The sequence below is a fragment of the Molothrus ater genome, chromosome 1 (genome assembly GCF_012460135.2).
Source record: "Molothrus ater isolate BHLD 08-10-18 breed brown headed cowbird chromosome 1, BPBGC_Mater_1.1, whole genome shotgun sequence".
Taxonomy (NCBI): Eukaryota; Metazoa; Chordata; class Aves; order Passeriformes; family Icteridae; genus Molothrus; species Molothrus ater.
Window position 1 is genome coordinate 46,705,802 of NC_050478.2, and position 15,220 is coordinate 46,721,021.

General features: G+C 36.8%; 1 protein-coding gene across 1 annotated transcript in view; it reads left to right on the forward strand.

Annotated features, from left to right (window-relative positions):
- The window catches only part of BBS9 (Bardet-Biedl syndrome 9), a 283,034-nt gene that overhangs the window by 166,838 nt on the left and 100,976 nt on the right, over positions 1-15,220 (forward strand). The window contains exon 22 of the mRNA XM_036378769.2: positions 1,496-1,606. Coding sequence (XP_036234662.1) covers positions 1,496-1,606 — 111 coding nt within the window. The remainder of the gene's footprint in view (positions 1-1,495; positions 1,607-15,220) is intronic.

Below are 15,220 nucleotides of genomic sequence, written 5' to 3' on the forward strand. Positions count from 1 at the left end.
ATGAAGAGGGTTTTTTTTTTTTTTAATTTCTGATTTTCTCTTCCATTTTTATAGCAGGTATCCTAAATATTTGAAGCTGTCGTGGGTTGCAAGTCTGATGCATTTACTCCTCACCTTTCTTTCTTACTGAAAAAAATTTGCTTGCTGTAAATCAAACATAAATCCTGTGATGCAACTCATACTTTCTCTCAGGGTGTATTCGGATAAAGCAGCTTGTCTTCACTCTTCCTTAGGAGCCAAAGATGCTATATTAGTTCTTTATCTGGTAGGACTGAGTGTTTTCACAGGCTTCACTGGAGCTGCTGTGCTTTACCCTGGCTAGTCAGGGCGGTACATTTCTTTGAGACATGGTGCATTGGTTTGCCAGTCATTCTGAAACTGCCAGGGAAAATGCAACTCTCCTACTTAGAAACGCAACCTTTTCTTAAATTTTACTCATTTAGTTTAGTAAAGGGAGGATAGCCTGTGTTGCTGCAAATTTGATGCACTTTTTATGGGGCCTGGTGTAGAACATGTCTTTTCAAAACAGAGCAACTCTTGCATGAAGGTAAAAAGTCAGTCTGTGCCGTTGGGAGTTGTTGTGCTGCTTACAAATGTGGTTTCAGAGCCCAATAGATGAGTACATGGATTTGCTTGCTTGCTAGTGGTGTTCCTGGGAGGGCTGTGAGAAAAAGATGCAGCTCAGCTGTGTGCTGTATTGTTGGCAATGTGCTTACTGTGAGGCCATCTTCTTGCTGTGGAATAGTGACACATCCTCCAGTGTCCTGACCACAGCTGTTCTGAAATAAATACACATCAACCTATTCCACTGCAAGCTATTCCAGCTGATACTACTACTACTAGATTATACCTCACTTCATAGTTTAAATGTAGGCATTTGAACATATTTGAAGAAAAAGCTGTAAGTAATTGTGTTGTCTAATGAACGGCTCATAAAACAATGTTGAAACATACAGAGATGTTATACCATATATCCTATAATTGCTTGAGTAAGGCATGCTATTGGACACTGACAGTGTCCCTGCATTTCCTTTAATAAACGTACTGTATTTAATAGCCCATCAAAAAAAATCTGTATGTCATTTTCTGTGGCAAGCTAGCAATCTTCATAGGTTTGTTGGTTTTGTAAAGTTATTTCATTCACACTTAATTACTTTATTACAAAAATAGCTCCCAGTAATTTGTTCTTTAATAAAAATAGCATTATTTTCCATGTTTTACATGGAACCAGTTTTGCATATTCTGTGGTCTAAATGAATTCAAACTTTTTTTCAAGATGACATAAGTAGTAAAGATAATTCATTAAAGCACAATTGGCCTTCTAAACAATGGTAATTGTTTTCTTTAGCAACTGTTTCCTTGGAGTGAAAGTAAAGACTATTTTAGTTTTATACGTTCCTGTCACCTAATTTATCGCCTCTTTTCCTCAGTTATGCACCAGTGAATTTGTTTTGTTGCACAAACCCCACGTTAAGTGTTGTCCATTTTCACCTAGGTGGCTGTGCTACAATCCCAGAGTCTGATCTAGAGGAAAGGACCATTATACCCGGCTCCACAGCGGTGTTTGCCAGTCATGGGCAGACCACAAAGCAGAAATCCAAGCCTGGTAAGAAAAGGAAAATTATGTTATTTCACTTATGGATGTACAGCTCATATTTTCAGAGTGCTTGTGGACGCATGAAAAAAAATGGCATCTATTTAATAATTTCTAGCTTTTCTTGCTACAATAGTACAATGTGTAGGATTCTGAACTTACTCAGCTTCTTCTGTCAAGAATGGCTCAGCTGTAAAGGTCAGTCTTGGAATGAAATAACTTCACAGTTCAAAGGTTTTGTGCTGCACAGTACTTGAATGAGATTCTCACAGGTTTTATTCATGATCTCTTCTACAGAGGCAAAATGAAACTGTGGGCATTTTGGTGTAATAAAGGTTTTTTTTTTTTTTTTCCCTGTGGTATGGTGGTTACATTTTGTGCCAGCTGATTAAAATATGGTCATTACTTATCTTTTGTGGGGAGACTTCCTAGAATTTCAGAAAAATATTATTGGCTATAATAAAATGAAATTATACTGGCTATAAAATATGCTGCATACAGTGATGACACATTTTCTGGAAAGACTTCTTGCTGCCGGGAACTGTGATATAGTGTTAACATATTTTAAAAGCAGCTCTGTAAAGTACTGCCTTGCAGTTTAATAAAGTGTCTGGTAAATTCTCAGGTTTTGACTATAGCAATTTCACATTTTGCTTGCTAAGTTGTACCTTCACACTTCTTTTCCCCTCTCCTTCACTGATTTTATCCTATAATACTTATTATAAAGTGTATTTGAATGTTGCTTGTAAATCAGAAGTCTTCATTATGCATGGGTGTTGAAGTTAAGAAAAGCAGCTTAGAGGTTGCAACCAACAACAGTAAAAAATAACAAGTCCTTATTCATCTGCTAAACTCGGTTAATTGTGTGTTTAAAAAGCATTCAGCTCCTTGTTTGTCCAGCTAATTGTAGCACAGACAGGCAGGGAGTTGGAATAGATAGTTAATTTCAATAGTAGAATTTACATTAGCAAACTTGTATTAGTAGGCAGGAAAGAAGGGTATCTAATGCAGCAATGTATAATAATGCCACAGTGTAACTTAAAAATTAGTACCTGCTTACAAAACAACCTAAAAAATCCCCTGAAGGCCTATAGCTCTGACTTTTCTAGAGTGTTAATTACTTGTGGTCCTCATGGATTTCAGGTCAGTAGAAGAAGAGAGCCTGTCAAAGTTGACATAAATATAGTTTAACCTTTGACATCTGGATATATTAAGTAACCTACTGGTAATAGAAAAGTATATAATCTCTCTGATGTGGGGTACAATCCTGATAAAATTCCAACTTTAGGCAGTTAGACTCACAAACATATGGAAGGTTGTATCTCTTTGCCTGATGCTCCAGTCTTCTGATCAAGCACATATTTGTTCAGTAGATAGTGTTCTCCTATATTTAAATAACCTTATTACTGAAAAGACTAGCATGAGTGGAAAAGTGTAGAAATGTATTCATGAGCTCCAGAAACAACAGCATGGGGACCTACATATCCTAGTGTAGGTCTTAGCCCATGATATAAATTGAGACTTACGTCACATAGTTGGCTGTTGTTGCTTTGTAGCTATAAAAGGCAGAATGAAAACTTTGAAAGCTTTTTAAAAGTCTTCAGGTTTACAGCCATGTGTTATACAAGTGAGTTTAATTCATTCATGGTAAGAATTGACTGCCATCTGCCAGCTAGTGCTGCAATATAGAGAACACCTAGAATATCTGCCACCAAGCTGTCTGGAAATTCTAATTGCTATGAGTGTAAGAGCCAAGGGAGCTACTTAAACCTGAAGGTAACAGTAGGCATGAAATCACAGCCTTTCAATGTTTTTCTGTACATGATATTTTTGGACTGATTTCTTGCTCAGGCACCACAGACTGCAGCAAGACCATGGTGATTACAAAGAGCCCTCAAAGAACATTTTCTGTATCTTATGTATCTTTTTATTTAAATTTGCATTTAATTTAACTATGTGCATTAAATGAGAGAGAAAAACGGACAAAGTAGAGTAAAAGTAATTTTTCTTGTCATATCTTCCTTCATTTCCTAATGGAGTTCAAGATAGATTCTTATGATAAGTTGTGGGTTGGTTGTTTGATGACCCTAGTGACCTAGTGGGTCACTTCCAACTCAGGATGTTCTGTGATTATATGATAATGTGTTGTATGAGCTATGCAAAGAACTGAGGGAAATGAGCGACTGAGACCCATAAGACTGAGAGAAACTCAGTGAGGAACTGTGCTGTAGGGCATCATCCTGTCACAGACTTGCAAATTACCTCATGCAGAGTATTATACTGAGACTTTCCAGGGACCTACTAAGCATGCGAGCAAGACTTTTAGCTTTACTTGGAATAGTTATTTAGGAGAGCTGAAAATGACATCTAGTAGTCATCTACAAGTCTGTGCAAGGACAGAATGAACAGTTTTAGCCCAATCATGGAGTCCCTTTGGAAGGGGAATTACTGGGTTTATGATGTTTTCTTTTAATTGCTGAAGTAGTTCTCACTGGGTTGTTTTTCTTACTTATTTTTTTCTAATCCAAGTATATTGTGATTTCATAGTGAAGAATGGGATCACATTCATGGTATTTGGAAGCTAATGGTGGTATTATTGCAGTTGTAGGAGTAGATTCTTTTATATGGCTTTTGCTTTCAGTAGATACGAAGTACTCCCTTAACATTCTCTGTCCCAGTGAATGGAAAAGAATTCATCCATTTCTTACCACCTCAAGACATGGAGTCTGTGTGCATTGCTTTGGGATGAATAATGCTAGCATGATAAATCCCTGCTGATTTTGTTCCTGCTGTTTTAGTTAGAAGGAGGACAGAGGAGCATATATTGCATATAGACTGCACAAGTCTAGTGGAGAATTTGACAGCTATAAGACCAATGGTGACCTCTACTGCAATCAAAAATATGAATGTAGTGACTGTAGACTCTACATATGTACTGTGGAATTGCTTTCTCTTTTGATGTACTCTTCCTGCTGTCTTCTGTTTTCTTCTTTACAAGTTATGTACTCCTAACCAGAGTTGCTTCTGCTTGAGTGATTTGACTTTATTGAGAAGTTTTCATGTGTTCTAGAAGGTAACAATTAAGAGATTTTCAGAGCTCTACTTCTCAAGCTCTCACTTGTGCTAGAATATTTTTGTTGGAATTAATTGAAAATATGGTTTGTCGCAAAGAGGTATAAAGCAGTTCTTGTTCATGCAGGTTTTTTAGAGAAATCTCTAAGAAACATGGGAAACTGCCTTAAAACAGCAATTAAACTGTGCTGGTGGTGAGCTTTAGGATGTAATAACATATGCATTTATCAGTATATAGTCCTTTAAGTATCTTGAACTGCTTGTATGCCCTGTGCTGCATGCTACTTACTATGAAAGAGAACTTCCTAAGACCTTTTTTTCCAACAAATATTCCTACTTATTGTTTTACATAGAAAGGGTCTGGTTGATTTTTTATGAATAAAGAGTTTTATGCTGGTAAATCATGACTAACTTCTCTAAATTGATGGAAAAGCAGATTAAAAGTTAGTATGAAAAAAAAAAAGGTTTGGCTTGAAAAATGTATCTTGGTTTTTTTGGTTGTTGTTGTTGGGTTTTTGTGTGAAACCATTGTTCTGATTACACTGGAATTACCTTACTTGTTCAGGATTTTACAGTACTGGAAGTCAGATTTGTCAAGTGTCATGACATGCAGGTAGTGGAATTTTCACAACTTGTAAGACTTGATTTTTCTGGGAGAATTTTTCATCTAAGATCCTGTAAACCTATTCTGTAAATGATCTATCTAAACAACAACAAGAAAATCTTTAATATTTAAGGGAAATATTTGCCTGACTTTGCCATGATAATTCAGAATAATTGTCTCTTCCTGAGAGAGCAGTATGGCTCTGTATTTACATTTATTGTTTAAACACAAATATTTCTGAGGAGCTATTTATAAGACAAAATATTTAGCATTTGGATTTGCTACTGTGCTTCTACTGTTTTAGTTATATTCTTTGTACGTTGCTGTCATGCAAATATTTAGATGGCTTAAAGATTAAATTTAAAAGTTCTCATCTTCTATGATTATATTTAGTAAAGTAAATAAACTTCCATAGTTTAATACTCAAAGTATCTAAGACCAAAAACTGTGTCAGCATTTCTATTTATGATTGGAGTAGATTTTTAACTGTCTTTAGTTTGAATGTGCCTTATTATTTTTGATTAAATAGACAGGCACCTATACAACAGTGAGGTTGAGCTATAAACTCCAGTAAAACAAGACCTTCTGAGTGTCAGATTGTCAAAACACCCTCCAAAGCTGCACCCAGACATGGTACAGCTGCATGTCTTTAGTGTATTTTATTTATTTTGTTACTTTTTCTCCAGCATTGAATTGCAATGCTCGTGTAGATGCTGTTGGTGCCATTTAAGAGATCTTTCAACTTCACCCTTCTGATCAAAGATTGCTGTTTTTAATAGCCTAGACAATTTTAAGAACTGTCCCATGGTTCCAGCTCACAAACATGTTTACTTGCACTAACTTTTTAATAAACAAGATTGAAACTATTTTCCTTTAAAGGGTCTCGGGACACATTATATTTATCTATGTGCTTAATTTTTCTTATGAATACACAACTGTGTGAAACTGCAGACTACATTTGCTAAGTAGCTCATCAAAAAGTGATGTAATATAGGATGAAATTTTGTGATAGTGTTTCATGTATTTGATTTTAGAAAGGAGTACTCTTAAACACTTAGCTTTCTATAAAGAGTTAGATAGTAAGGAGCTTTTGGGTATGAATTGCTGCCAGCTCTCCACTGAGTCTTTTTATTTTTGTGCTGAACTGTTCTTAATATTACTTCTTGCCTACACATATGAGGAAAGGCATATCTTGGAATTTGTTTTGAAGGGTACCTAAATTTGCTGTAGAAACTCTAAAATAGGTCTGTGAAAGATTTCTCTTTTCTCTCATACATATATTGTCTATATATTGGACTACTAACTGCCCTAAATTTTCAACATGCATGAGTAAGGTGCAGATGGCCTTACTACTGTTATTGTAATAATTGTAATTTGCTGCACTAGTAATCATTTGGATACTGATGTTTTTGCCAATTGCAGCAAAAGTATTTTCAATGTACAAGGCAATTTACTTTTCCAGGTTAGACAGTATAATAGGACAGAAATCAATTGTACTACTAACTGTATTGTACGTGAGATTAAATAAAAGGGAAATGTTTAAGTTAAGCTAATTTTGAAAAAATATCCCTACTGTCTAGAGAGGGATTTCATGCCCATAGTGAGCTTTCTAAACAATCAGCTGAACGAATCAGTACTGTTTGCAACACAGCCTTTTCAGCTCTTCATGGCTGAAGTCTTGAACCTGAATTTCTGTCTGAAGTTTGGTTACTACACTCATGACATGAGTTTTTTAACAGACTTATTTTTTATAAGTTGTGAAGGCCCAATTAACAGGTCTATCTGAAGGGGTAATTGTGATGCTGACAATTGGAGTTCAGTTTCAAGCATTTTGAGAAGTGAGTTTCAACACAATGTTTGGCCATTGGTTAACAAAGAATCCTGAATTAGAAACAAATCTGTCAAAAATGCGGAAACTTGTGATGGCCTCAGGTAAGTGAAAGCTCCTTCTGACCTAACCTCATTAGTTGCTCACTTAGGTATTTCCCACTGATGTATTGTGGTATTAGGAGACTAGATCCTTGTTTCTTTCTGTATAGACATTGCTATGCAATAGGAAAGATACCAGGAGCCTGCAGCTGGGCCCACCTAATACTTTAAAATTACTAAGCTAATTGTTTCCACAAGAAAAGGTGCAAAGAAAATCACTGGGCTACAAAAAGCCTATTTTTCTGGAGAGAGTTGAAGAGATTTATGGAGATTTTCTTTTCCACAGTCTGTTTTTCTAAAGAGCAGTACAGCTTAAGAGATTAATGTGAGAATTCCTTCATTAAGTCAATACCAAATGAAGTACAGTTTCTCTTTTAGCAGGAGCTTGTATATACATCTCCTCTGAAATGTAATATAGCACATGAGAACACAGCAAGTCTTATATATGTTGTATTATTTGCAGATTGTACTATATTATAATGTATATCGCCAGCTGCAGTGAGTAAAGAGATCAGTCTCTGTGTTTGCCCCATACCAGCAGTTGTTAGTGTTTTACAAAATGTTTGCATTCAGAGGTTAAAAAAGTCTCTGATTAATTCTGCTTTGTTTCATGACTGTCATTGTAAGCAAGAACTGAGGACTCCCTTACACTCTGCTTTGTGGGTTGTCTCAGAATTTGCTGTGACATCACAGAAAAGAGGTAGGAAATGAACAAGTCATGATATAGACAGTCTGACCCTTCTACTTCAAATTGGTGGCTTTAATTGAAAGAATTGTTTGTGTAAAGTGTTTTATTTTTTAATGAAGAGAGAATTCAAAGGCGCTCTTTAAATTATTAGCAAAGGGTTGCTATTGTTGCAGTTAGGGATTAGAAAAGAGTGATACAAGGCATATCAACATATTCATGGCCATATCCAAAGCTTTCTGGAATCTATCAAAAAGCCTTTCCTTATTTTTAATGAGACCTGAATATGAGAAACCTGATGGATAATGGAAGGTAAGGAACACATAAAAGATAAGTTGGGAAGAGAGGGCACGCTAAATATGAAACAAACCCAGAAATAAAATCTAAACACATTTTTAGGAATTATGATTAGGTTTTGTAGGCAAGAAAGGGGAATTGTAGCCCAGTGAAAGGAATAAAAAAATAAAGAGAAGTTTAAAAGCTTTTTTTGGGGACTAAATGTTAGTTTTCACATTTCCTTGGCAGTTTTCCTGCATAACTATGTGCTTAAGAGAAGTAGATGATTGTCTGTCACTAGGATTCATTCACGCACTTGTCTTCTGCAAGTAAAGATGGGCAGGAAAGAAACTAGTCAGACTTCTCTGCTGTGTGCTGCTGCCTACTTTTCATATGTCTTGGTGCAGATTAATGCTCCATTTTCCTTGTAAGTGTTTATAAGACTTCTTGTGTTGCTTTTCCTTCCTCCACTGCATCAAGAAGTCCTGTTTAAAGTGCACACTTACAAATATGCCCACCATTCTGCAGTTTTTCTCATGGATTTGAACTGCTGGCACTGTGTTCTTTAGCTCGGGTCAGATCTTTTTTACTGAATACTCAGGAAGACTTGTTTCTCAACACATGTTTATCTACCTAATGCATTACTGGCTCTCCAATTCTGCAACACAAAACTTTGTACCTAGTTTTTTGTTTAACTGGAAAATTGTAATTTTTGTACAGAACATGGATAGCTTTGAACTTTATACATTCTTTGGACTAGTGCATTATTCCTGGCTTCACTTCTTTTGTCAGATCTTTTTTGGTTTGTGAGATAGCCCACAGATATCTGTGCTACTTTCTTGACATTATAGAATAGTATCTGTAAACTTTACATTCTGCTGTTGATTCTTTATATTTATTTGTGTTGGATAATAATGGTTCCTATATGTTCATGTAAGTCTTTGAGAGCTATAAACATTTCATGCTGTTCTTATTTCTAATGAGCTGTTATTATTAAAATAAAGAGAATAAAAGGACAGAGACGCTCATCAATATATTATTTGAATGCCTGCTCAAAATTCCAAGCCAAGAAGAATTTAGATGCTGCCAGGCATATTGAATCCTGCTCAGGTTTTCATGGTCTGGACAACACAGTTGGCAGATAGACACTTTTGGCTTCTGCCATCCATCTTTGTATAAAAGAAGTAATTAAATCGGAGGCATTCAATAGCACAAAACAGAGCCAAGCACTCCACTTTAAGATCTCCTCTACTGCTGAAAACCAGTACGGCAAATTTCAGGAAATCCCAAAAACTCACTGAGTACTCCAAGGGAGGAGTTTTTCTGATGCAGAAACTTGGAATTGTATGACTTACATATTATATAAAAGTCAGATTACACTTAGGGTTACTTTTATCAAAAAACTGTTTCACGACCTTTTTTAGAACCCTGAAGATAATATTTTTGTAATCATTTGATATATCAGATGAGTATTAGTTATTTGTTAATTCCAGGATGAGCCTTTAAAATGGTTTTCCAGGTCTTTTTTTCCAGGTTATACAAAATGCCAAGACTCACTTTATAGCTTGTCAACATTGGCCACCAAATGGAGATTAGCTCTAGATCTTTAGGAACTGTTTGCTGGAAAAAAATGACATTGTGGAGGTGTTAGAGGTTATTTTCCAAAATATCTTCTTTTAGAAGTAATTTTAGTGTCTTGCGCCCCTTTCTCCCCTCACCGTTCCAGGAGGCAGCCATCCATATTATGAGCTAATGGCTTAAACGTTCTTCAGAGAAAGGAAAAAAGGACTGTTTTTGAGATACAGGATTGCATGAAAGCACCTGAAACTGCAAGGATCAGTTCTCTCTCCCTGAGGGCTGACTCTGCAACCCCCTGAAAAATAAGGGATTTGAATGGAAACAGTGACTCTCATTTAAACAACTGCTGACACGCCTCAAAAGAGGGAGCACATTCCCACATGCTCTTTGTTGGAGAATGTTACTGAAACTGCAAATAGGTTTTCCATGTCATTTTGTGGAAATTATCAGTGCCATTATAAGCCACTTTGGAGTTTTGCTAGAGCTTTGAATTGTCGCAGAATGGATATTATTGGTAATATGGATGATGTGTATTGCAAGTTCACATCATCTTAGTTAAATAGTATTGTGAATAGTATTAAAATATTTCTGGGATTGGAATCATAATATTTTTCCTCTTAATTATTAAAATGAAATATTCAAAATGCTACTGCACCCTCGAGGTTCTACCACTCACAGCTTTTCTATAGAGGCAGTGTGATTGCCATGCTTGTACAGGTAGGGGATACTGGGATCCTGGTGTTGATATGCCTCGGAAGAAGCTTCTACCTCAAATCTCAGTAATCTATTGTAGATCAAAATTTTTCTCACTCTGGTGTGCTGGAACAGTGCACATTTTGGTCATGCTGGTTGTAATTCTTAAAACTGGTTACTTAATATGGACACTAAAATTCTTATTTTGCATTTGTATGCTGTAGTGTTAGGAGCTCTACCGCAGTTTTTAAGTTCTCCACTCACTTCTCCAGAGTGAACATATGCCTAATCCACGTTCTACTTGTAAAATAGAATCTTATGGGGTCCCATCTCTGTGTGCTGTCACAACCATCACAGGTGATGGACTGTCATGAGCTCCTTGGTTCTTAAATTGGTTCTCATTGACTGTGGTTGTGAAGTGCAGCACATGTGACTGTGTTGTACCTAATACTTGAATCTATTGTATTTTTAACTTAAGTCACTGGAGAATTAAATGTAGTAGTTATTGATACTTTGACTGTAGTTAATGCGGGTCTTCTGATACCTACTGATCAAGGGATAGATCAATTGTAGTGGCAGAATTCAAAAGTCAGGCTTCCAGAACTGATTCAAGTTCACCACCCTGATGAGGGTGATTGGATGAGTTTGTAAGGAATTGTTTAGTACCCTGGGAAAAAACAATATTACACTTAGGAAGATTTCCACAAAAGGGACAAGCAACAGCAGAGCAGTAGCCCTTATTATTAAAATCAACAGTTCCAACAATGCAGTGCTTATAACTTACCCTGAGGTAAGCAGTTATTTTGTCAGCCTCATTAAATATTTATCAGCCATCACTGCTAAGCACATTCTAGTTCTGAGTTTTGTACTGTTGTACTCCACAGAGTGTCCTCTCAGCTATTTCACCTGTTAGAGTAATTATGTCTTCCTGTGGTTGGGTGTCACCCTCACCAAGTTAGTATTAAGCCTACTGAAATCTTTCCAAAAGTAGGATATGAGGCTGAAGTAGAAGTGAATGAAAAACTGGGTAAGTGCTGGGTTTTTAATAACTGCTGGAACATACAACCAGATGTACTCCTGCTGCACGAAGCAGTGCAGGAAGCAGGTCTGTCTTCGTGGCCTCTGTTAGTGTATGTACCCCTGCATCAGGGTTTGCTAAGCAGTAAGTCAGTGCACAAAGCTGAATAAGTTTAGTACTTTGGAAACATAGGCTGGAAGCAAAAATAGTCTGCATCTCCTAGGAAGATTTTGTTTTCAAAATTTGGTTCTCTTTTAAAGGGAAAAATAGAAAGGTGTTCCAAAATGTTAATCAGAACAGGATATGATATTTAGAGTGGTGTTAGAGCTAGGTCTGATTCCTTTAATGGTACCCCCAAAACAAATGCATGATATCATTTAATGAAGACATATTTCTTTTATTAGTGTCAGGTTATTTTACAGCCACATTCCCTCACAGGACAAGTGTTGGGATGTTGGGGCGCTGACAGACAAGGTGAACCACAAGAGAAACCCTGTAGTTCCTTAGTTTGCTCAGTTTCTAAATAGAGTAAAAAATTTTGTGGCACTGATAGACTACATAATTTTTCAGCTCACTGTGTAGTAACTATCTAGCAAGTAAAATACTATTTAATAAAACCTGAAGTCTTCATTTAGTTGTCTTTAAAATTTCTTTTGGGGCCTTGCCCTGTAGATTGCTCTACAATTATGAACCTTTATGTTCATAATTGAATTGAATCAGTGATTTATTTTTTTAAAATGTATTTTGGCTCATAGATGTCATAGGTGTCTTCAGATCTAATACCTTGAGTGTCATGGACAGGGTGATGGTCTGTGTAGGACTGTGCAATACCCCAGCTGTGTATTAGCACCCCAGAGATCACTACTTTAGACGTTAGAAGCTAAGTTTGTTTTCTGAAAAATAGCCTTAGCAAAATGTTGCAACTTGGATTTTGATGTGATCTCAATCCCATTCAAGAAAATCTTAAATGGAAAAGCTAGGAGTAAGAAATAGTAAAATTATCTGCAGTTAGAAAGAGTCAGAGGTCTCCTGTGGCTCTATTTATAAAAAAAAAAAATAATTTCTAGCTTTATTCTGTTGTGCATATTCCAGCAAATGTTACCTTTTTTATTTTTTGTGTTTATGAATACCAACAATTTGTCACTTTGAGCTTGGCAACTTCTGTCATTGCTGGTGAGAAAGATGAAAAAGGAGCAAGGTAAGAACAGGGGATAGAAGACAATAACACAGTAGAAAATACATTAAATGTACCACAACACATGGGTATTAGTTCTCCCCCCTGTAGTCATAATTCAGTAAAGCTTTTGATTGTGAAAAATGCGATTTAAAAACATCTGCTTGCTTTCCCCTGGGCTGCACTGCTAGCAGCATTAAACAAGCAATTACTGCAACCGTCCCTCAGGTCTGTTGCAAAACATGCCTGAAAAGATAATTTCTGCAGTACTTGGGGTAGCTAACTCAAAATTAGACTGGTTGTATCCAAATGAGCTACAGCCTAGAGTGGGGAGGTTGCCATGGCTTTATCTTCTCATCCTCTCAGCCACCAAGTGTTTCTTCATTCACTGGTGTCAGCGCTATTTTTAATGATCAGGTGGTAAGGCAGCTTTAGGGAGCTGAACAGATGAAAATTTCAAAATTTGGTTCAAGTTGTTGTTTTCCTAACCTTAATCTTTATCCTTATGGTTAGACCATCAGAAGGACAGGTTACTGTCTTGTGGGGTCAGTGAGCTGTAATTGTGTCCACAGCTGCAAAACTGCTAGTTCTGCTGTGGGAGAGAGGTTGGTATGTACATCATGATGCAGGGCGAGACCATGACCATCCCTGTGGCAGCAGGCCATAGCTATGTCAAATTAAGTATAAAATATGATTGCCTTCTAGCTTTTGACTTGATCAGCCATCTGAATCGTTCCCCTCACAGTGGCAGGAACATGAGTGCTGGGTCAGGGAATAAGGGAATGGGGAAGCCACAACTGCCCCACCTTATGTTAGCCTACGCTGTCCCAGTAGCTAAAGCACAATCAAACCCTTAAATAGGAGCATTGAGAAAAGAACCCAGAATACTAACAGGATATTTTATGTGTGCCATGCCTTATAAGTGTAATTATAAAGTTATTCTGAGTTCTCTTACCTAATGAACCAGTGCTAGAAGTACCAGGTTATTTTTATGTCGTGGAAGATGGTTTGTGTATGATGGGGAGCCTCTTCATTCTTGTGTTCACAGTCCATTGTGCCAGAACTCATTTATGCTTTTTCCTGGCAATTTTCTCACAGCTCTAAAACTGTGGACACAGGACCTAATCCAACAAAGTTTTTAAGCATGCACTGCCAAGCATATGTAGCCTCACTGGACTCACAAGGGAGTATAGTAGGCAAAGTGAAAACGCCCTCTGGTCTTTCTATATCAGCTGCACTTGGTCCTTCTTGGAGTAAAATTGGTTGTAAGCCTGAAAGAAATGTCATATTAGGACAGCCGCTTCTCCTATTCTCAGCATTTCCTTGGTTTTGTCAAATGGAGAATAGGTCAAGACTCCATCATGAACACTAAGCTAAGCCAACACATAAATACCCTTGAGCAGCAGTTTTACATTTTGGAGTATTTGTAGCTAACAGCTAAATTTTAGGATTACAAACTGTTCAAAGTCTGTGTTAGTTCATTTCTGTAAAATACAATTTTTATTCTGGGTGAGTTCCAGATGTTTGAGCATGGACTAGAGATCAATCTGGAATGGTCTAAAATTAAATACCATTCTTTCTTTTCTTTTCCCTTTGTTAATAGGACTTTTCAGAGAGGCTATTTGATAAACACAGTGTAATAGTGTGTAATAACAATAAATGGTACAAAAAATTTTGCATTTCTTTTGCTTTCTTAAGAACTGTTCAATTTTGCACTGACTAAAAGCCATGTGTCACATCCTGTATTTCAGTTTCTTTTCTGGATCCTCAATATTTGATATTTACCCCATGGCCTATATTGTATTCTCTAATGCAAGGGCAAACTTGAAAACATAGACTGATTAGCCAAAACTGATTCCTTTTCTCATTAAGTGATAACCCTTAAGATCTGTATTTCAGATCTGTTCTTTCTGTTGGTTGGCTTTGTTTTGAAGTGATGCCCTTTCTACTCCCATTTTCTTGTTTTTATTCTCCAGACTTGGGGTTGTTTTTCTTACTGGAGAATATTAAATTCTTTTCAGTGCTTAGCTTGTATGCTCAGTAGAGATGCCGAAGGGTCTTGCACATAGTGGTAGTTGTGAAGGTGGTCATGACTCCTAGATTTTCTGTCCAGATATGATTGGTTGGTCTGTAGTTCTGTGATTTTGTAGTCTGGATTTTATTCAGAAGAGTTAAATTAGGTAACTGTTTCTGAATGTGTTGCGTGTTCCTGAATTGCAAAGAGCAATCATAGGTGGCAGGTAGAACTTACTATATTACATTTAGAGAAAGGTAGTTGAAATAAATGCAAGTTTTCTATGGTTTGCTCTGTTATTAGAGTATGTTTTCCCCTAACTGAATTTTGTCTTATCTGTATTTACTACCCATTTGTTTTGGCTTTCAAATTCAGGGTCATTTCTTAGGCAGCTTAGGTCAATGGCTCTCAGGGTTCCCTCCAGAGCTGAGCATTGCCTCTCAGTTCTTATTGCTCAAAATAGTGATTCTCTGCCAGGTTCATTCCTGAACTCCTCCAGAAGGTTGAATGAGCACTAATTGTTACCAGCAGGAATTTACATAGGCAGCTACAACTAAGGCAACAAAGGTCTTGGTTTCAAACT